Source organism: Saccharomycopsis crataegensis, assembly GCF_037102585.1.
Source record: "Saccharomycopsis crataegensis DNA, jcf7180000000084, whole genome shotgun sequence".
Taxonomy (NCBI): domain Eukaryota; kingdom Fungi; phylum Ascomycota; class Saccharomycetes; order Ascoideales; family Saccharomycopsidaceae; genus Saccharomycopsis; species Saccharomycopsis crataegensis.
Window position 1 is genome coordinate 537,384 of NW_027043829.1, and position 19,093 is coordinate 556,476.

A 19,093-nucleotide genomic window follows, 5' to 3' on the forward strand; every position below is an offset into this window, starting at 1 on the left:
TAATAATAAAAGACACAGTATAATTATAAGACATAATGTAGAAGAATTCAAATATTTTCATTGAAATCATAAATGAAAAAACACAAACCAATAAAAAAACACACACACGATGAATGAATAATATAGTGGCAAATGAAACAAAAGAGATAGGTCACAATATAACAAAACTGAGCCCCCTTGGGGGTTTTCTATCTTCACCTTTGTAAAGCCAAACTAAAAAAAAAAGGTGACAAAATTAAATTAAACAAAACAATTTCCATATTTTATGAAGCAGGTATCAAAAAAAGAATAAGTAATATTTCATAATCATATCATAATAATCGCAGCCCAAATAATCAAACAGACAAAAAAAAACAGAGAAAATATTATCCCTTGCTATCACATCAGATCCACCAATCAACAAGAGAGAGGGAGAGAGAGAGAGAGAGAGAGAGGGAGAAACAAAAAGAAAAAAAAAACAAAACAAGCAAACAAACAAACATAAAAACAAGTTTTGCAGAATCCAAGAAAATGATAATTAGAGGAATGTCACAAGAAAGAAGCAAAAAGAAAAGAATAAAACAGCAAACACAGACTAACTTTTATAGCACATTAAAGAAGAAAATTAACAGAACAAGAAAATATGAATGATACTTTTGTGTTTCCCCACCCCAAAGACAACAAAATAAAATTAAAAAAAGCATATCCAGAGAACGAAGTATTTCCAAATTGCGTAGAAAGAGATATGAGAATGCTTGAATCAATGTGCCTTTTTTTTGTATTCCCCCAATAATCAGAAAGGAAAAAACATCAGTACAAACGGTTGTTTCTATAGTTGTTGTGGTTGTTGACTGATCTAACCATATGATTATTGTTGAAGTCAAATCTTTTCTTGTTGTTATTGTTGTAACCGTGGCCGTACATTTGGTTTCCAGAAAACACATTATTAGAAGAAGGGTTGAAAGAAAGGGAGTTTGATTTCAAGTTTCTAGATTGATATTGATGAATATTGTTTTTGTTGTTGTTGTTGTTGTTGTTGTTGTTGTTGTTGTTCATTGAGGCCTGATTCAAATGATGAGTAGAAACATGGTAGTCATTTGAGGTGATGATATTATTGTTGAAGAAATGTTGCGGGGAGTATTGTGGTGGGTATCCTTGGGTGGCGGTAGTAGTAGTGTTTTTCATTGGAGTAGATAATTTGGAAACTTTGGTGATTGGAGACAAGTACAGCTTTTCTGGGTTGTTACGCAAACTGGCAAAAGAGTCGTAGTTTTTTTCTGGGGTAGTGGAGAAAGATGAGTTAGCGGAGATTGGAGTCGAAGATCTGGTCGATGACGAGTCCAAAAAGTCAGAAGCGGTGTTGTGAGCAACTGGACAAAACTCAATGTCGTCCTGGAAATTAAATGACTTAAAGGAGTCCAAGTTGTATCTGGCAATGAGCACTGTTTGAGATGTTAGTATTACTAGCTAATATATGTAGATATTGATAAAAGAGAACGTACCTGGCAGACTCTGCTTTGACTTCTGGAGGAGATCACCAGGCAAAGTTTTAGTTTTGATATCGAGCATGGCTTTAATATGAGTTCTTGTGATTAATTAGGTGGCGGATAGTTGATGATTTCTGTTCTTCCAGTGGTTTTGGTACCTTCAGTGGCGAAGAAGAAGAAAAAAATAATAAAGGAAAAAAAGTAAAAAAAAAAAAAATGAAAAAAAAAAAGTAAAAAAAAAAAAAAAAAAAGTAAAAAAATTTTCTGCAGAAAAGCGTTACATTGTGGAAACTTTCTTCTGAATATTGTTTAAGTACAAGAATATTTATTATTGCTATTGCTGTTGTTATTAGCATTGCGTACATTATCATCGTGATAATTATCACTAGTCTTTTGTAATGATTACCACCAGTCTTCCGTAACTAAAAAACCACTATTTACTCGATTTATCTATCCATCTATTTACCATTCATCGACTCTCCTCTTGTAGATATTTCACTGCGCCGTTGAAACGATCGATACTCTCTTGTTGTCCCAAGATATCAACCAAAACATCAATGCTAACCCCCGGATGACTTCCAGAAAGTGCAAACCTTAACACTTGGAAAAGTTCCTTCTTCTTCACTTCTATAGAACTGTACTCCCCAAGCTTGCTGGTGAAGCCTTCCAAAGTCTTTACCGAGGTCAAATAGTCACTGGCATCTTGTAAGATCTTGGTTACCCTCGTCGTGCTTTCACCAATATTTTGGACAAACTTTATAGCATCATTACCACCCAAGTCTGGCGATTCAAACAAATACTGGTACGTCTCCCCCAATAAATCATTTATCGTCGTCAAGTTTTTCCCCAAATGTTGCAAAATCTGTACTCCTTTCTCGTTCGTGATTGGAATACAACAACCGTTCGCATACTTTGAATTTAACCCGTCAACGAGTTGGCCGACACATTGTTGGAAAAATTCCGGATCAGACACCAATTTCTGGTGCAAATGGACCTTATTGAAATAATATAACTTCTTGTCATCAACCTTGGCATTGCCTTTGGTCAACTCGTTAATAGAGAAAATCTTTGACAAATCCTTCATACTGTAAATCTCTTTTGTTGGTTCTCCAGGAGTGGTTCTTTTCGGCGACCAGCCAAACAACACCGAGAAGTTCACCAACGCTTCTGGTAACACCCCTTTTGCCGCCAAAGACATCACATTGCTATCACCTGAGCGCTTACTCAACTTCTTGTCGCCAACTGTGGTCAACAATGGGATATGGATGAATTCTGGTTTATCCCATCCAAACGCATCGTACAACGCAATATGTTTTGGGGTCGATGCCAACCATTCTTCTCCACGAATAACATGAGTTATTTTCATCAAATGGTCGTCAATAACGTTAGCAAAATGATAAGTAGGCAAGCCATCACTCTTCATCAACACTGGGTCCTCGTATCTCACATCATTTGGATTGATTTGTGGTTGGAGATCGATTTGTCCGTGCAACAAATCAATGAATGGAGGATATTTGTGGGCGGGCGACTTAAATCTGATGACAAATGATTGATGTTGGCTCTTATCGTTTGATGCTTCTTCCGTTAAATGTGTACAATGTCTATCATAAGACACAGTGGTTGGTGGCACCAACTTCTTCGCACTTTCCGCAAGTTTATCCAATCGATCTTTAGAACAGAAACATCGATACGCCAATCCTTTGTCAATTAATTCATCGGCATATTTTCTATAGATGTGCGAACGTTCTGATTGCTTATAAGGCCCATATTCACCAACTTCTTTGATCACTTTCCCAGTACTACGATCGATTTCGATTGGACCCTCGTCCACTTTGACCCCGCACCATTGCAAAGTGTCCAAAATGTTGGCTTCTGCTCCTTGAACCAATCTTTTCTGATCAGTGTCCTCAATACGCAAAATGAATGTCCCGTTGGTCGACTTTGCCAATAAATAGTTGTACAATGCGGTTCTCAATGATCCCATGTGAAGGAACCCTGTAGGCGAAGGAGCAAACCGAGTTCTTGTAGGGAATCGTGGTTGGATATCATTTTTCTTTGACTTTTTCAGAGACTGAGTGTCTGTTGAGGAGGATTTATTCTTTGTATCTTTGAAAAGCTTTTTAGAAGATAAAAGCGAATACTGTTGTTTACCAATAATGGATAATATTTTCTTTCGAGAAAGAGTGCCCATCATTGACAATATCTGGGCATTAGGAAAATACATGGTTAATGGTATTGATATTTCTCCCTCCTTATCCTATTGTCTCCTTCCTACTCTCTATGTTGATGATCTTCTTCTTCATCATAATCACCCACTTTACAATTTTCCAGTTTTTTTCTTGCGGGTGTGTACAACCCCCCATGCTAGACACAGAAAGTAATTAGAAAACATCAAGAAAGTGGTAATTAAACATCTAAAAAAACATATTGAGGAAAAAAAAAGGTAAGAGTGGTTGATCTATTCAAGAAAAAACAAAAAGTACCGTCATAACGAGAAAAAAATATATATAAAGAAATAACACAATGTATTACGAAAAGGAGAAACCACATCACATATATCGAAACCACAGCCCATTCATTGTACTTTCATCCTCCCCCAAAATAACGTACATATTTATCATCAATCTTCGGTCTCAAAACTAAACACCCCAATGAACGGATCAACTTTTTCAGGCCTGCAACTTGGACATGGTCCTTGGAAAATGATATCGGGAACCTCGACTTCGATATCATCACGATTATTGTTATCTTCATCATTATTATTACCACCGCCTATATTTTCACTATTTCCTCCATCATTATTAGTAGTATTATTGATATTATTATTATTATTATTATTATTATTATTATTATTATTATTATTATTATTGTTATTATTATCATTATTATCATTATTATCATTATTATTATTGCCATCTTCTCTTTTGATAGAGTCAGCATCTCCTCCCACAGGAGACACGGATATGTCACGATCATATCCGTTATTATTCTTCACAGTCTCGTTAGTCAAACGATCCACTTTCCCTTCGTTCTTGAAAATACGAAAGAAATCTATTCTGAGCATGTTATTCTTATCGACAATCCCGTGGATCTTGAACTTCTTTCGCTTGAAATCCTCACCATTGTTATAGTACACCTTCCCCTTGGTTTGACCGGTTATTCTCCCCATGGTGCTGCCAATACCAACGATCCCCGAGTTTTTGATGTTGATATAAAGGGCACTCACCCCAAACGGCGAACAGTAGATCTCCAAATCGCAAGAGTTGGCAAAGAGATACGTTTGGTCTTTTTGGGTGGGGTACGATGTGGCCAACGGCACCGACGATGGTTCTGGGCCGCTGTTCGTGTTGTTCTGTGTTGTGTCTGACATGCTTATGGAGAGGTGTTTGATATGATACAATATATGCTATATAGTATATGAATCACTATGGTGGTATCGCTGATAATTTCGTAATCTTTATTTTTTTTTTCTTAGGAAGCTGGAGGAGCCACCAGGGTGGGTGGAAATGAGGGCAAAAAAAAAAAAAAATTGGGAAATTTTCATCTTTGCAATGATTATCGGGGATAACAATTATCATATCATAGATAATATATAATGGGAGATTTACCGGTGTTTGATATCGTCGAAACCTTGGATGACAATGATGCTGTGGTCTCCGCCACTGTGACTCCCACCTCGGTGTATGAAGACAATTTTCAAGCTTTTTTGGAAAGGACTCAGAATCAACAACCCAAGGAGACCCTAGAGGACAAAGCTAAGAAAATCGCAGCTCAAACTAGAAAGAACACCAAGATTAATGATGGCGGGGCTGCTACCAAGGTCAATATCAATAGAATCGTTGGTAAAAAGCGTAAACAGAAGAAACTCATAGAAATCAACAACAAGTACTTTGCCGATAATGATGATGATGATGATGATGATGATGATGACCATCATCAAGTGCTGACAAATGAAGCAACAGAAAGTTCCACCAAAAAATCAGTACGATTCGGTGATCAGAATAACAAAGAGCCCCAGATTTCACTGTTTCAGTTATCGAAAGATGTGGTAAATCAGGATTTATCTAAGATGTCCTTTGAAGAGTTTAGAAAAAGCTTTATCAAAGAGGGAACAAACTCCGACCAACCAGAAGAATCAGAAAGAATCGAAATTATTGTTCCTGAATCCCCTGCCCCTGGAAAAGGATTATACGATATTTTGGAGGAGAAAAAGAAACAGAAGTCAAAACCTTTGATTTATAAGCCCACAACGAAAAAATCAACTCCAGTCAACGACGACGAAAAGCTCAAAGTGTTGAAGAAATCAGGGTCCAAATCTTTCGGATCCTTGAACAAAAAACCCACCAAGAAATCAAAACCAAAGCCGAAAAATTTTATAAAAGTTCCAAACAATAAGCTTCAATTTTCACAAAGTTTGAAGGATGAGCGAGTTGAAATTTCATCGTCGCTGGTAGAAAAAGTGATTTCTGATGAAAAGACTGAAGAAATTGAACAAAATGCGATAAAAGTAAATGAAAACAATAATGACAATGATAACAGTAATAATAATAATAATAATAATAATAATAATAATAATAATCATGATGGTGACGATGATAAAAATAATGATGATAACGCCAATCCAGACGTCCCGTTAACCAAAGTCGACTTCCAAGCTCTCAATAATGATATGGACAATATGGTTAATGCGTACATGATGGGCATGTACGAGGATGACTTGGGAATCGAATATGATATGCCAAACTCCATCATTGAGGATATCAAGGATATTGAAAAATACAACCAGCAGGTACTACTAGTGGAAGAAGCTATCCGTAATGCTGGTGGCGATCTGGGAGAAGAAGCGAAACAAAATAAAGAAGACAAAAATCAACCTGATGATATTGATTCTCAACCGTTATTGAGTGATTCGATTGTCGAAAGAAATGTTGATTCTACGGAGTTTGAGGACAAACTTAATAATTATTATCTCCTGGAAAATGGAGAATATTATGATGATGATGACAACGATGAGGATTATAATTTCAAACCAGATATTATTAATCAACAAATTGCCGAAAGTTATCAGAACCTTCGTCAATATTTCATCAATTCCAACTCAGGGTTCACTAGGAGAGCCGATGAAGAGCAAGAATTGGAACCTATTGATGAGCATGGAAATCCTCTCAAATTCAGTAGGTTTAAGGCTGCTCAAGTGAATCCAAAAGTCGATTATTTTGCATAGTATTATTTATAAAATATTACAAATATTAACTCTCATGAATTTAAAAAGGAACTTGTCGTAAAATGTATAAGTTAACAAACGCGAAAAAAGAAGAGGAAAAAAAAAGAGAGAGAGAGAAGATAAACAAAAAAAAAAAGATCAATACCAAAGAATTATTTAGCATTAAATAAGGACTAAAGACAAAAAAAAAGAGGAAATGGAAAATAAACAAAGAAAAACAAGCCATCAACATTTATAAAGTTTACACCCCCTTGAATATCACAATGGAATAAGAATAATTGGACCAGAAAGAAACACAAGATGAATAATAATAATAGTATAATAATAATAATATAACAAAAGGAGAGACAATAACCATGATGGAGACTAACAACCGGAATGATCCAGTGTATTTTGTTTCTTTCATAATTTGCATAGCCATTTAATAAGTTATCTCTCGTTAACACTTTGTTCATTTCATTTCATTTCTTCTTTTTTTTTTTTTTGCTCATTATAGGATGAAAAGATGGCCAGGAACAATATTAAATAAAATAAAAAATAGTAATCATAAATAAACACCAAGTAAGAGAGAGGGAAGAGATATTAATAATGGAAAAGAAAGGATCTTTTGGAAGGGGAAGAAAAATAGAAATAATGTAAAAGGTTAAAAAAAATAAATAAGTAAATAAATTAAAAAAAAAGAAAAGAAAAATAAACCATTCATATCATCAGCTTCGTAGTCTTGTTCATTTTCATAAGAAATAATCACTTCTTTGTTGTTTTTCCGGAGCCATCCGTTGAGAATCGTCAGGCACCGCACTGAAGATTTTAAATTGTGGGTTCAAATCTTCTCCAACTTTCATGACACTAGCAACATTACCGCATCTATAACAATAATTTGGTGCTGACCACACTGTGACGACATCTTTGTCCTTGAAATGATACCTGAACCCTTCCATAACTAATTGATGCGCTCTGGCAATCAACTTCAAATCATTGACATAATTGAACTCTCGAGCCACGGCAGACCCGAACAACCAACCGGCCCCTCTTGGACTGACCGACCAATTTTTCACGTTATCGGGATCTGACCACACTAAATCACAAAATCCCCCTTCGTGAGGAATTTCTTGGGCCCTTGACAACACTCTAATTTGGTCAAGCATACGGATTTCTGGTGACAACCCTCCATGAATACACAAGATTTTACCATCGATGATCGCTGCCAACGTCAAGAAATCAAACACTTGACAACAGTACTTCCATACGGTGGTTGACCCGTATTTCGTTAAGCACTCTTCGTAAAACCCATATACTTGGGTAATTTGTCGAGATTCGTGGTTCCCTCTAACCAACGTGATTCTTGAAGGATACTTCACTTTCAAACACATCAATAAAGTGAAAGTTTCTAAAGAAAAGTACCCTCTATCAACATAATCTCCTAAAAAGATATAATTGATATTATCAGGAAATCCCCCGGAAACCCTGAACAATTCCAACAAGTCATGGAATTGCCCATGAATGTCCCCACACACCGTTACCGGGCTCTTTACCGGCTGGATATTAGACTCCTCCATCAATATTTCTTTAACCATTTCACAAAGCTCTTTCATATCGTTCTCATGTAAGGCCTGGCATTTCTTGATAGTTTCTAGCCACTCATCGGGGCCTCTTCTTCCGGGCATCTTTGTTAGATATTATTATTGTTGTTGGAGGAAAGTGAGAGAACTTAAAAATGACAAAAAAAAAAACTGATAATAATAGTTATAGTTTTCTGTGATTCGCAAAGTCTAAAGGAAGTAATATAGGAATCATATAATGGAGAGGATCGCAAATGAACAAAACAAAAACCTTTGTTTCCTTTTTTTTTTTTCTTTCTGAATTTGTTATGGGACGATGGGAAAGGATTAATCTTTCCTGTGTTTGGATTTTGTAATAAATTGGGATAGATAGATATATATACAGATATATATATATATATATACATATAAATATTATATATATGGGACTTACCATGATTATGAGTTTCACCATTTTTTTTCTTTGTTTTTCGCAGTGGGATGAGGTCCGGGTGGGATGCCTGGCCGTTAAAGACCCGCATGGATGGTACACTCTGAGTTTATAATCACATATTCGCTGAATAACCATAAAAGTACAAGAGAATTAGGGAAAGATAATTTAAGAAATAGGAAGAAACAGCTAATAATACTGATAATAAAAAGGAGGAATAAGGGAGGGGACAAAAATAGTCAAAAAATTGGGCTAAAAATTACATGGAGAAACACAAAACATACTGACATACACACACCAAACTCACAACGAAAATTCGGAAAAAACCATACAAGATGATCAACTAAGAGTCAATCGAGGAACGCCAATCATCTGGGTGAAGCATCATGCCTCCTGATTATTCAGATTCACCCTTTCCACTGCCTCTTTAAGCTTGTTAGTAGCAACGGCAACGGCAAAGGCATTTACGGCATCAACCACATTCATTTCAACTTCATTTGAAGTTTCTGGTTTCACCTTTCTGTCGTCACCAGTGTTGTCAGATCCTGAAGATTTTTCTTTATCACTATCATTAGCTGCGGTCTCTTTAGTGGCGGCATTATCTTCTTTCTTGTCATCTGGCTTTTGATTTCTTTTGGAAGTGAAGTCAGTGGCAAAGTAATACGGTACTGTCGGTTGCATCAATGCAGCAGCGGCAGCTACCGAAGCTTGGTTGGTAATCTGTTGGGTTTGAGCAGCGGTCAATGTCGCAGGCTGACCCATGGTGCCATTGTGGTTATTCTGGTCTGGGTTTCCAGGATTGTTTGGTCCGATAGGAGTGCCAATTATTGGGCTCATAAATGGGAACATTGGCGGCATGAAGCCAGCAGGAACAAATGGTGGATGAGGATGAGGTGGTAGAAATGGCGGATGGAACATCATTTGCATATTACCATGGCCATTGTTATTACTGTTATTATCATCACTATTGTTTTTGTCCTTTGATTCTGACTTGGTATCCTCATTGGAAACTTTTTCACCATCTTTCTTTTCTCTATTGTCATTAAATTCGTTATTATCGTTATTGACATTGTCATTATTGTTGTTGGAATTGCCATTATTTTTGTAAAACTGCTCGAGGGCAATCAATTGGTTCTTCAAATTGCTCACCTCATATTCCAACGCCTCGATGTATTCGGCCGATTTCTTCAACACCAATGCCTTGGAATCGTAACCTGATCTCACGGTAGGAACCACCGCTCTCAACTGGGAAAATCCGTCTGTTATTCGTTCTCTTCTTCGTTGTTCCGATCTAATGTGTAAATGCTTGCGATCTTGATCAACTTTCGTCACTCTCGAGCCACCGCCTTTGGTAAGAACATGAGGGAGGTTTGACGAGGTTGGATGATGGTTATTATTGTTAGTGTTATTATTATGGTGGCTCTCACTTAACGCGGCGGCGGAACCCAATGTCGAGTCAATGACAGCAGCATAGTCTGCTGATGAAGGAGACGGGGTATTCTGATGATTATTTGCCTCGGCAAAGTTGGTATTTTCATCGATTTGGTTGTCGATTGAAGGAAGTTGGTAAGAAACTCTTCTATCAGCCATTATTAAAATGATTCGTTATTTAATTTCCAATTCTTTTTGTGTCTTTATTGTCCTTGTCCGGGAATCTGTTGAACCAACATAAATATATCCTTTATTGCCAAAGCTCTTCTGATATAAAGATGGTGGTGACAATCAATTAACTTAGTTTAAGCACAGTCACACCAATACAACCTTCACACACAGGATATTGCAAAAAAATTGCAAAAAACGCGAGGTAAAAAAAAAAAAAGTCGGAGACACCAACAACAAATTGAGCCAAGGTATTTCAAAAGCAGATATTTTATTGAGGAATGCTGTGGTATTATTTCACGACACCGTTGTCCTGTGTAATTTTACCAATTAATCTGTATATAATATATTGGGTCCCCAACAGTAGATAAACCAATCAATCGTCTCTCGAGAGAAAAAACAAAGAAAAAAAAAATAAAGAAAAAAGCCGGAAAGTGCATTCACGCGCCAATCAGCTGAGTCCATGTGATTTTTTGAATATATACATGTATATCACGTGTGTTCCATACATGCGGGACCTTCTTCTATGTACTGTGCTTATATAGGTGTACCATTATTATAATAAACCTTCATCTAGGGAAGGTAGAATGCAAGTTGACCATCTGCTCTAACTGTTTATTCCTCTCGTTAAACAAGCTCACCAAATTCCGGATATCCTCAATCGACTGATCCAAATCTTCCTCCTCTCCTGTTACTTTCTTGGGCACCTTGACCGTCCCAGCAATCGGCGCTTCCGAATCCAAATCAATCGTGCTGTTGGTGCCCTTTATAACGATATTGGTGGTATTTTCGTGATTGTTAGGCCCTTCAAATGATACCTTATTATTCTTCATTCTGCTGATCTCATACACTTGCCAATTGTCACTAAGGCACCTTGATCCAACGATGTTTTCCCCTCGGTGATCAAAGTCTAATACCACCACGGTATCGTCATTATTGAGTCCCTCTTGCCCCACTGGGTGGTGGTGGTGATGATGGTGCCCTGCACCATGCTCAGCCGGAGATCCATTTTTGATGTCTTCCAAATCATCGACAAACTTGTACCGTATTTCTGGATACACATTGATTGGGGCCTCAAACAATTCACTATTCTCAACACTATTTCCCAATATCTTATCATACTCAATTGATGTGAATTTGCTCATCTCTCTATTGTTATCATCGCCATCATCACGATGGTTATTGTCTCGTAGCCTACCCTGAGATTTATCTTGGATCACCACATAAAAGGGAAGCTGCAGGCTCTTCCATGACGACTCATTCTCCATATTCACATATATTTCTATTAGTTATCAGTGGTGTTACCATCTACTGTTCCCTGACCAACTGTTCTGTTGTTGTTGTTGGGCAAGATAACTCTCAGTGCCACCAACCAGCTCATCGCGCGTGCGCATTCCAATTTAGTTTTTCTTGTTTTGTTGTAGCGATTATACCTTCTACAATCAAATAAAATAGTGTTTATATTTTCATTCAAAGAAAGATGTATTGCTTCTTTTCGGGGGGAATAATAATAATAATTACAGATGTTTAAAGAGCTTGTGTTTTTAACTATTCCCAAAAACTCTTCCAAAGGAATTATCGCTCATAAGCGAAAGGTTTTCGATATCCATGGTGCGCAAATGAAAAATAGCTTGACCGAGAGAAATGTTGATAAAATTACCCATATATTGATTGATTACCAGCAATTGAATAGTATTCGGGCCATAATCACCAGCTTGAAACTTGAAGAGCTATACAACAAAAATTTCAAACCAGATGCCACGGCATTCAAAGCAGAAATCATTGATAAGTTGATAAAAGTCCCGTTCATCAAAGAAAGCTGGTTCAATGATTCCATAGAAACTGGCAAAGTTTTGAGCTTGACGGCTTATCAGATACCGGAAGTCCACCAAGAACTTTTGAATGAATTTGAAAATTTTACAAAAGATGGGAAATCCAGGTCACCAACCAAGAAGCGGAAAAAATCTGTATCACTATCACCTTCTGAGCAACCAACCAAGAAGCAATATCTCGATCAGGATGATAAAAATACAGGAAGATTGGCCGAGCAAGAAAGAAAAGCCCTTAAAAGAGATTCAAGACGGGAAAAAATAAAGTTATGGATTAGAACCTCTTTGAATGATCGACTATTAGAACCGTCAAAAGTGAAAAATAACCCCAATTTGCCAGTGATCAAGGCATTATCAGAATTCCAGGCATTATACGATGGATTAGGCGATGATTTTAGAGTCCGAGGGTATATCCAAGCCATCAACTCCTTGTTATTAGAACATAATAATCCAATCGTTACCTATCAACAAGCAATCAAATTGCGAGCAGTGGGACAAAAAATTGCGAGAAAGATTGCCGAGTTTGCTAAGACAGGGAAAATTGCCCAATTGGATACATTAAAACAAGATCAACAAGTTCAAATCATTGTGGGCTTGACAAATATATTTGGAGTTGGTCCTGCTATTGCTAGAAATTGGTACGAGGCATATCATATAACCCTGATGGATGACGTCAAGGCAAAGGCCAAAAATGGGACTATCAAGTTAACCAAAGAACAAAGGTTGGGAATCGAGTACTATGATGACTGGAATCAGTCAATAGAGAGAGAAATGATCGATCTTCATTACGAAATGATGAAAGAGGTTTGCAAAGAAGTGGATCCCAGCTTAGATGTTCATATTATGGGAAGTTACCGAAGAGGTCTTAGTCGAAGTCATGATATTGATTTTTTTCTTACCAGTCCAAATTATAAAACTAAACACCAGTTGGTCAATTCTGGAGTCGCCAAGAAGTTAATGGGTAAGTTAAACGCCATAGGGTATTTGCAATGTGAGTTGTCGGGTTCCGACACCAAATTTTTAAGTGGTGCCAAGTTGGTTGATTATAATGATCGAGTGAAAAAATTCTTGGAATCTCGGAAAAGTGCTGGCGAATTAACTGAAAAATTTGGAGACGAAAAACGGATCTGCCGACGAGTTGACTTTTTATTTGTGCAATATAATGAACTCGGAGCGGCACTTTTATATTTCACGGGCAATGATATTTTCAATAGAATGGTGCGGTTTTTAGCACGATTGGAAGGCTATAAACTTTCTAACCATGGTTTGTTTGATAGGTCAGCATTAACCATACCAGTAGGATCAGAGCCAAGGAATAATTCTAGGGCTAAGAATTCTAATTACCAAGAGAATGATTCCTTTTTCGACGAATCTGATGATGATGATGATATTGAGGTGAGTCCTCAAGGATTGATTGAAAGTTTTGATGAAAAGAGGATTCTTGATTTGTTGGGGGTTGTATGGCACACACCAATGGAAAGAAATATTGGTGAGTTCAAACGACTTGATTTCACAAAAAAATAAAATGAAGGTAGATCAGGCGGGTGCCCAAAAAAGTTCATCCACCGGTAATTCAAGAATGATCATAGTGGTGGAAAGTTGAGAAATTCAAGAAAGCAAAACCAATTCCTACTCAAATTTTGTAGCCTTTTATATTCCATAGCCCAATTTTATTGTGAATGTTTTCAAAATAGCCATTTTGGGGGATCTGATTTGAATTCACATTCTAGAGCTTTTGATTGAGGATCAATTAGTCGATACTCCAGAGCATGTAAGTAAATCATCATTTTCTCCGGTTCATCAAAAGAGTTCATCATTTTTTCTCCACAAACATCACAAACGAGATTTTCAGACTGATATTGTTTGAGTCTGTCTAAGAACTCTTTACTTACTGATTGGAAAAGTTCATTACTCAAATTGTATTCTAAAGAATTCATTTCCTTATTAATCAACTCCTCAATTGATTTTCCATACTTTAATGATTCCAAGATCCCCATTTCGATCGAGTTTCTCAATGGTCCAACGGTTTCATGCCCGTAAGTGGGATCGTTAGAAATAGGGTATCCCAAGTTTCTCAAATGGATTCTGATCTGGTGGGTTCTGCCAGTTTCTGGGATACATTTCACAATACTTTGATTGAGCACCCGATCATAAGATATCTTCTTAAAATGGGTGATCCCAGTCTTGATTGAAATAACAATAGACTGTGAAGTTGATATATACTTGTGTGATGGGTTCACCCGGAACACTGGATCATGGCAGGTGGTTTCATCAGGAAAGTCTCCTGTCACTCTTGCTAAATAATGCTTGCTGATGCGCTTGAAACGGAAATGATCTTCAAGGATTTTAGCCGCCCTATGGTTTTTCGCAAAAATTAGAATCCCTGAGGTTAGTTTATCCAATCGATGGCACGGATAAAGATTGTCGATTCCCAATTCGAATTTCAAGAGCTCAGAAAGAGTATTGTGAAAGAAGTTCCCTGTTGGATGGACAGGAATCCCTGAAGGCTTGTTCACCACCAATAAATCCTTATTCTCATACACTATTTGCACCGAACATTTTGCCTTATTGAACTCACTGTAGAATAATTTTTCGGTGGTATTAGAGTACAAATAATCACCAGTTAATACCGGAGGTTCGTGCTTGTGAACCTCATTATGAACTACATCACCATGACGTAGCTTCAATTCTTCAAGATCGTCTCCTTTGTAAGTTTTTGAATTCTCATGCCGTCTAACAACGAAGGATTTCCCAGAATCCACCAATTTCTTATAGTAAGGTTCGGAATACCTCAACTCTTTGGTCATGACTTCAAATAACGATTTACCCACCCAACGTCCTTTCGTATTGGTTTTGAAAGCATGAAAATAAGGACGAACATATCTAACCCCTTTTGAGATCGAATAAGGCAGCATCATTGTGGCATTACTATTATTCTGGTTAGAACTTTTACAATTGGTGATCAATATCCCCTAAAAAATCTAAAAAAGTTATCAACCACCCACGGTACCGGTGCATCTGTGGAGGGAAAGAAAAAACCTCAGAAAAACTCCACGTAAAGATTAGATACAAAACGATACATTTTATTTAGTCTCTTTTATAGAAAAATATCATGGAAGAAAATGGCAACTGGAAAAGCTGAATATGACTTATCTGAATACAAGGATCTAATAACGGACGGTTTTGCTGCTTCACAGTACGCTAATGGCTTGTTACTATCGACAAATAACTTATATTTGAGTCAATTGAATAGTTTAAATCAAAGTGTATTATTAAACGAGATTGAAAACGACAATAGCTCTGAAAACGAATTGGATTTAGTCACTGCTATGAAAAAGATCTCATTCAGTATTAAAGATGTGAACTCCAAGATTGTCAAGATTTCTTCGAGTAATTATGATGTATTGATCAACGAGTTTGAAAAAATCGAGTCGTTTCAGAAGGATTTCAACAATACTTTACAAAATTCTTTGAAGGAATTGAACCATTTCATGGAAATATTGAATAGAGATTTTTTAATGAATTATGAAAGCTCGCAGAAATACATCAGAAGGTTGAAAAATATCCATAAAACATACTCCCTTATAAATGACTTGATCCTATTTATCGACGGAGTGAAGAAATTCAATAGCAGTTTCAGAAATATACAGTTAGATAAGACTTACAACAACATCGAATCAGTTTCCCCAGAAGAATTGGGTACACTCAACAAGAACTTGATGAAAATGACAAACCATTACTATTTCTTGAATAAGCTACTACACGAGGATGAAAAGTTGTATGATTCTGGACTGCAAAGTAGAAATTCATTCAAACAATTGAAAATCGTCAAGAATTTCAATAAGGTATACAAGATTGAAAAAATCGATCTTCTCAATAATTATTGTCTTGATTTATTGAAAAATGATAATTTCTTTGAAACGACCGCCGATGGTGAACCCAACTCCGAGGATTATAAAGCAAAAGTTATTGTCACCGTGATTATTACTCTAATGATTATCAATAATAACGATTCTTTTGTTGAAATCTTCCATCGTTACTACAAATATGAACTCAATAACTGCATGAACTTACTCAAGAAAATATTGATCTCACCTAAGAGTTTTGATAATTCAATGATCAAAGTAGCAAAGAAATCGGACAAGATATTGAAGATCATGAGAATATTGCAGAACCTCAGGTTACTCAATTATGATTCCCTGTTGATGAAAAACAATCCCTTTGAAACTTGTATTATCAATGATGATCTGAACAGCTCTTACACTTCTATTGGTGATAAAAACATAACTAGAGAAACCACTACAGATCACACATTGTCATTAGACGTGTTTATTTTGAAAAACATGCCAGTATCATTAAACAATAATTCGTTATTCACGAATTTTTACAAAGACATATCCGTGGAGTTCGAAAGCATGATATCGGGAACATTATTGAAAGGTGGCCCGGTGGCCAAGAATTTGAAGAATAACTATTCAAAAATTTTGGCGTCAATTAAAAAGAGAATATTGGAGAATAGTAGTGATTTCTACAAAATATCGGAGAAGAATATCGAAGTGGTGATGATGTGCAACTCAATTAAAAAGTTGAATACCAATAAATAAGAACTTGCTTTGTATAGCATTTTCATAAACACAGAATAATAACCTATAAAGTACTGTTTTTTCATTCCGTTCTGTATTCTGGCTTTTTCGTTTGTGTAGCTGTTTGTCCATCCTTCTTCTTTTTGTTCTTTTTCCCTCCTCTTTTCTTCTTTTGATTAATCATTTTTTGATGCTTCTTTTCCAAATCTTTGATGCTCTGCTTTCTTAGCTTGACATTTTTCTTCGCAAGAATTCTATTTTTTCTAGTTTTCAAACTTGGTCTCATTTGAGCCTTCTTTTTAAGCTTTTGTGAAGCTTCATCAATTTTCGCATTGTATTGTTTCAAATCTGTCACTTTCCTCTGTGTTCCTCTCCAAGTGTAACGGTTATCGAATGTATTACTGAATATATCATCATATTCTATGGCAGCAAGCTTGAATGACAATAGCTGCTGTTCTGTGTATTCTGGGAAATAATAGGTCGAAGGGCGTGACTGTATGATTGGCTCATCATCAACAGCGTCATTCAAAGTGACCTTCATCAAACCAGTTCGCGAACTTTCATCATCTTTGCTAGGGGTTTCTGATGTAACTGGGGCCAGCTCAGTTGCAAAAAGTGGGAAGAAAAACTCTTCGGGGGCATCATTTGTCTCTTCATTCGAAATTATAGGTTCATCTTGATCTTCTTCTGGTTTTTCGTCTTCTTTAATTGGTTTTGTGGTATCGACAAATTCAAAGTCGAGGTTTGTGGGAAGTTGGTATTCCGTATCACTGGTTTCACTATCCGACATCTTTGTGCTCCGTTAAGTCTAAGTATGGTTGCTTAAGAACATATATTGATGATGATAATCACAGCTTTTCTCACATGAGAATTTTTTTTTGGATTTATGAAAAATTTAGTGATGCATCAGCACAGCTACGGTACTTCCTTTCGAGTTCCCTAGGGTTGAAAAGACACAAAGAGAGCGGTCTATGGAGGAGCTAGATGACTTGATTACATACAGACTGTATCAATTACAAGAATAAAATCTTTTTTTTTAAATTGTTTTCTTTCATAAATTGTTTTTAAAAAGACGTTAGAATGAAATGTTGTATTAAGTTACATAAAAGAATTAAGCGAGAACAATAAACACACAGCATTTAAGATCTTGGCTTTTCCTTCTTTTCTTTCCACAAAGCCAACAAGGAGACACCAGAGACCTTGACAACCTTGAATCTAACACCTGGAATATCACCCTTAGCCTTACCCTTTCTACCGAAACCAGCCAACAAGACTTCGTCGTTTTCGTCAACGTAGTTCAAACAACCATCGTTTGGAACGAAAGCAGTAACTCTTCTAGAGTTCTTGATCAATTGGACTCTGACACACTTTCTGATAGCAGAGTTTGGTTGCTTGGCTTCGACACCAATCTTTTCCAACACAATACCCTTAGCGTGAGAAGAACCACCGAATGGAGAGGACTTGAAGGCAGTACCTAACAATCTGGACTTGTAAGATTGATCAGCCCAACGGCTATAATAAAAAAATTCGTTAGTATTGGTAATCACATAGAATAAATATTATCATAGACGGGAATGTTGATTTGATGAATCGAATGTGTAAATTGAGAGACAATTCTCTAAAAATCACTTCTTGTGTTGCTGTGCTTTCAAATAATTGACACCGATGTAATTTGCTAACTAAATTTAAGAATGCCCAAAACCATTTTCAAGTGATGGTGGTATTGAAATATTTTTCTTTCCAAGATTTGTCGAAAAATTTATAGTTGGAAAAATTTTAAACTTGATCCAATGAAATGATACTTCGTTATTAGGTTGTTTTTTTTTGAATTCACTAGTTCAATGATGTATTGATATGCTCTTCTGTTGATGATTTTCAATTGTTCTTTCATATCTTGATAATTGTTGACTTAATCTCACCACATTTTTGATAATCTTCAAATCCACAATACAATCCTCACCATTCCTTGCCATTTGAGTATTTCTTACTTACTTGTTTCTTCTGTGGACTCTCAATTTTCTAGCAGAGTTAAGACCTCTTGGTTTACCTTTACCCATCTTTGATTATTCAATTTGTTACTTGCTATCTATTTTCTTCACAACGGGTGTAGAAATTACATGAAAAGAAAATTTTAAAAAAACCTACGCAGACCGCCATCCACCTCAACGATCACGGTCACGTGGAGAGTAGCTCACAGATTCACCTGCTACCTTACAATCAACGTCACTTAGAGTGCCCTATATAAGGTCACATGATAAAGTTAAAGTTACCATTTAGGGCGAAATATCTATCAAGAAGATTCAGTACAGGTTCCACTCCCATGGATCGGTCCGCCCCTTCTTCGCGTGACATTTTTGAGCACACAAACAAAAAAACTGGCCATACCAGCAAAAGCTCGCATTC

General features: G+C 36.5%; 12 protein-coding genes across 12 annotated transcripts; 3 read left to right on the top strand and 9 right to left on the bottom strand. All coding sequences in view use genetic code 12, as the record gives it.

The window, feature by feature from the left end:
- Positions 1 to 789: 789 nt before the first annotated feature.
- On the bottom strand, positions 790 to 1,548 carry DASC09_032450 (uncharacterized protein; the record flags this gene model as incomplete). Its single annotated transcript, XM_064996844.1, has 2 exons — positions 790 to 1,421; positions 1,482 to 1,548. The coding sequence occupies 2 exons, from the start codon at positions 1,546 to 1,548 to the stop codon at positions 790 to 792; spliced, it is 699 nt and encodes a 232-aa protein (XP_064852916.1).
- Positions 1,549 to 1,935: 387 nt separating this feature from the next.
- On the bottom strand, positions 1,936 to 3,690 carry MSE1 (glutamate--tRNA ligase MSE1; the record flags this gene model as incomplete). The annotated part of the gene is made up of 1 exon (XM_064996845.1): positions 1,936 to 3,690. The coding sequence occupies one exon, from the start codon at positions 3,688 to 3,690 to the stop codon at positions 1,936 to 1,938; it is 1,755 nt and encodes a 584-aa protein (XP_064852917.1).
- Positions 3,691 to 4,086: 396 nt separating this feature from the next.
- On the bottom strand, positions 4,087 to 4,836 carry DASC09_032470 (uncharacterized protein; the record flags this gene model as incomplete). Its single annotated transcript, XM_064996846.1, has 1 exon — positions 4,087 to 4,836. One exon carries the CDS (start codon positions 4,834 to 4,836, stop codon positions 4,087 to 4,089), a length of 750 nt encoding a protein of 249 aa, XP_064852918.1.
- A 225-nt stretch (positions 4,837 to 5,061) lies between these two features.
- On the top strand, positions 5,062 to 6,690 carry DASC09_032480 (DUF3835 domain-containing protein; the record flags this gene model as incomplete). The annotated part of the gene is made up of 1 exon (XM_064996847.1): positions 5,062 to 6,690. The coding sequence occupies one exon, from the start codon at positions 5,062 to 5,064 to the stop codon at positions 6,688 to 6,690; it is 1,629 nt and encodes a 542-aa protein (XP_064852919.1).
- A 731-nt stretch (positions 6,691 to 7,421) lies between these two features.
- On the bottom strand, positions 7,422 to 8,354 carry SIT4 (type 2A-related serine/threonine-protein phosphatase SIT4; the record flags this gene model as incomplete). Its single annotated transcript, XM_064996848.1, has 1 exon — positions 7,422 to 8,354. The coding sequence occupies one exon, from the start codon at positions 8,352 to 8,354 to the stop codon at positions 7,422 to 7,424; it is 933 nt and encodes a 310-aa protein (XP_064852920.1).
- Positions 8,355 to 9,063: 709 nt separating this feature from the next.
- DASC09_032500 (uncharacterized protein) lies at positions 9,064 to 10,269 on the bottom strand (the record flags this gene model as incomplete). The annotated part of the gene is made up of 1 exon (XM_064996849.1): positions 9,064 to 10,269. The coding sequence occupies one exon, from the start codon at positions 10,267 to 10,269 to the stop codon at positions 9,064 to 9,066; it is 1,206 nt and encodes a 401-aa protein (XP_064852921.1).
- A 578-nt stretch (positions 10,270 to 10,847) lies between these two features.
- Positions 10,848 to 11,546, bottom strand: DASC09_032510 (uncharacterized protein; the record flags this gene model as incomplete). The annotated part of the gene is made up of 1 exon (XM_064996850.1): positions 10,848 to 11,546. The coding sequence occupies one exon, from the start codon at positions 11,544 to 11,546 to the stop codon at positions 10,848 to 10,850; it is 699 nt and encodes a 232-aa protein (XP_064852922.1).
- Positions 11,547 to 11,801: 255 nt separating this feature from the next.
- Positions 11,802 to 13,631, top strand: POL4 (DNA-directed DNA polymerase IV; the record flags this gene model as incomplete). The annotated part of the gene is made up of 1 exon (XM_064996851.1): positions 11,802 to 13,631. The coding sequence occupies one exon, from the start codon at positions 11,802 to 11,804 to the stop codon at positions 13,629 to 13,631; it is 1,830 nt and encodes a 609-aa protein (XP_064852923.1).
- Positions 13,632 to 13,792: 161 nt separating this feature from the next.
- On the bottom strand, positions 13,793 to 15,025 carry DASC09_032530 (pseudouridine synthase family protein; the record flags this gene model as incomplete). Its single annotated transcript, XM_064996852.1, has 1 exon — positions 13,793 to 15,025. One exon carries the CDS (start codon positions 15,023 to 15,025, stop codon positions 13,793 to 13,795), a length of 1,233 nt encoding a protein of 410 aa, XP_064852924.1.
- A 204-nt stretch (positions 15,026 to 15,229) lies between these two features.
- Positions 15,230 to 16,711, top strand: COG5 (Golgi transport complex subunit COG5; the record flags this gene model as incomplete). Its single annotated transcript, XM_064996853.1, has 1 exon — positions 15,230 to 16,711. The coding sequence occupies one exon, from the start codon at positions 15,230 to 15,232 to the stop codon at positions 16,709 to 16,711; it is 1,482 nt and encodes a 493-aa protein (XP_064852925.1).
- A 61-nt stretch (positions 16,712 to 16,772) lies between these two features.
- Positions 16,773 to 17,480, bottom strand: DASC09_032550 (uncharacterized protein; the record flags this gene model as incomplete). The annotated part of the gene is made up of 1 exon (XM_064996854.1): positions 16,773 to 17,480. The coding sequence occupies one exon, from the start codon at positions 17,478 to 17,480 to the stop codon at positions 16,773 to 16,775; it is 708 nt and encodes a 235-aa protein (XP_064852926.1).
- Positions 17,481 to 17,829: 349 nt separating this feature from the next.
- DASC09_032560 (40S ribosomal protein S23) lies at positions 17,830 to 18,747 on the bottom strand (the record flags this gene model as incomplete). The annotated part of the gene is made up of 2 exons (XM_064996855.1): positions 17,830 to 18,202; positions 18,683 to 18,747. The coding sequence occupies 2 exons, from the start codon at positions 18,745 to 18,747 to the stop codon at positions 17,830 to 17,832; spliced, it is 438 nt and encodes a 145-aa protein (XP_064852927.1).
- Between the last annotated feature and the right edge of the window lie 346 nt (positions 18,748 to 19,093).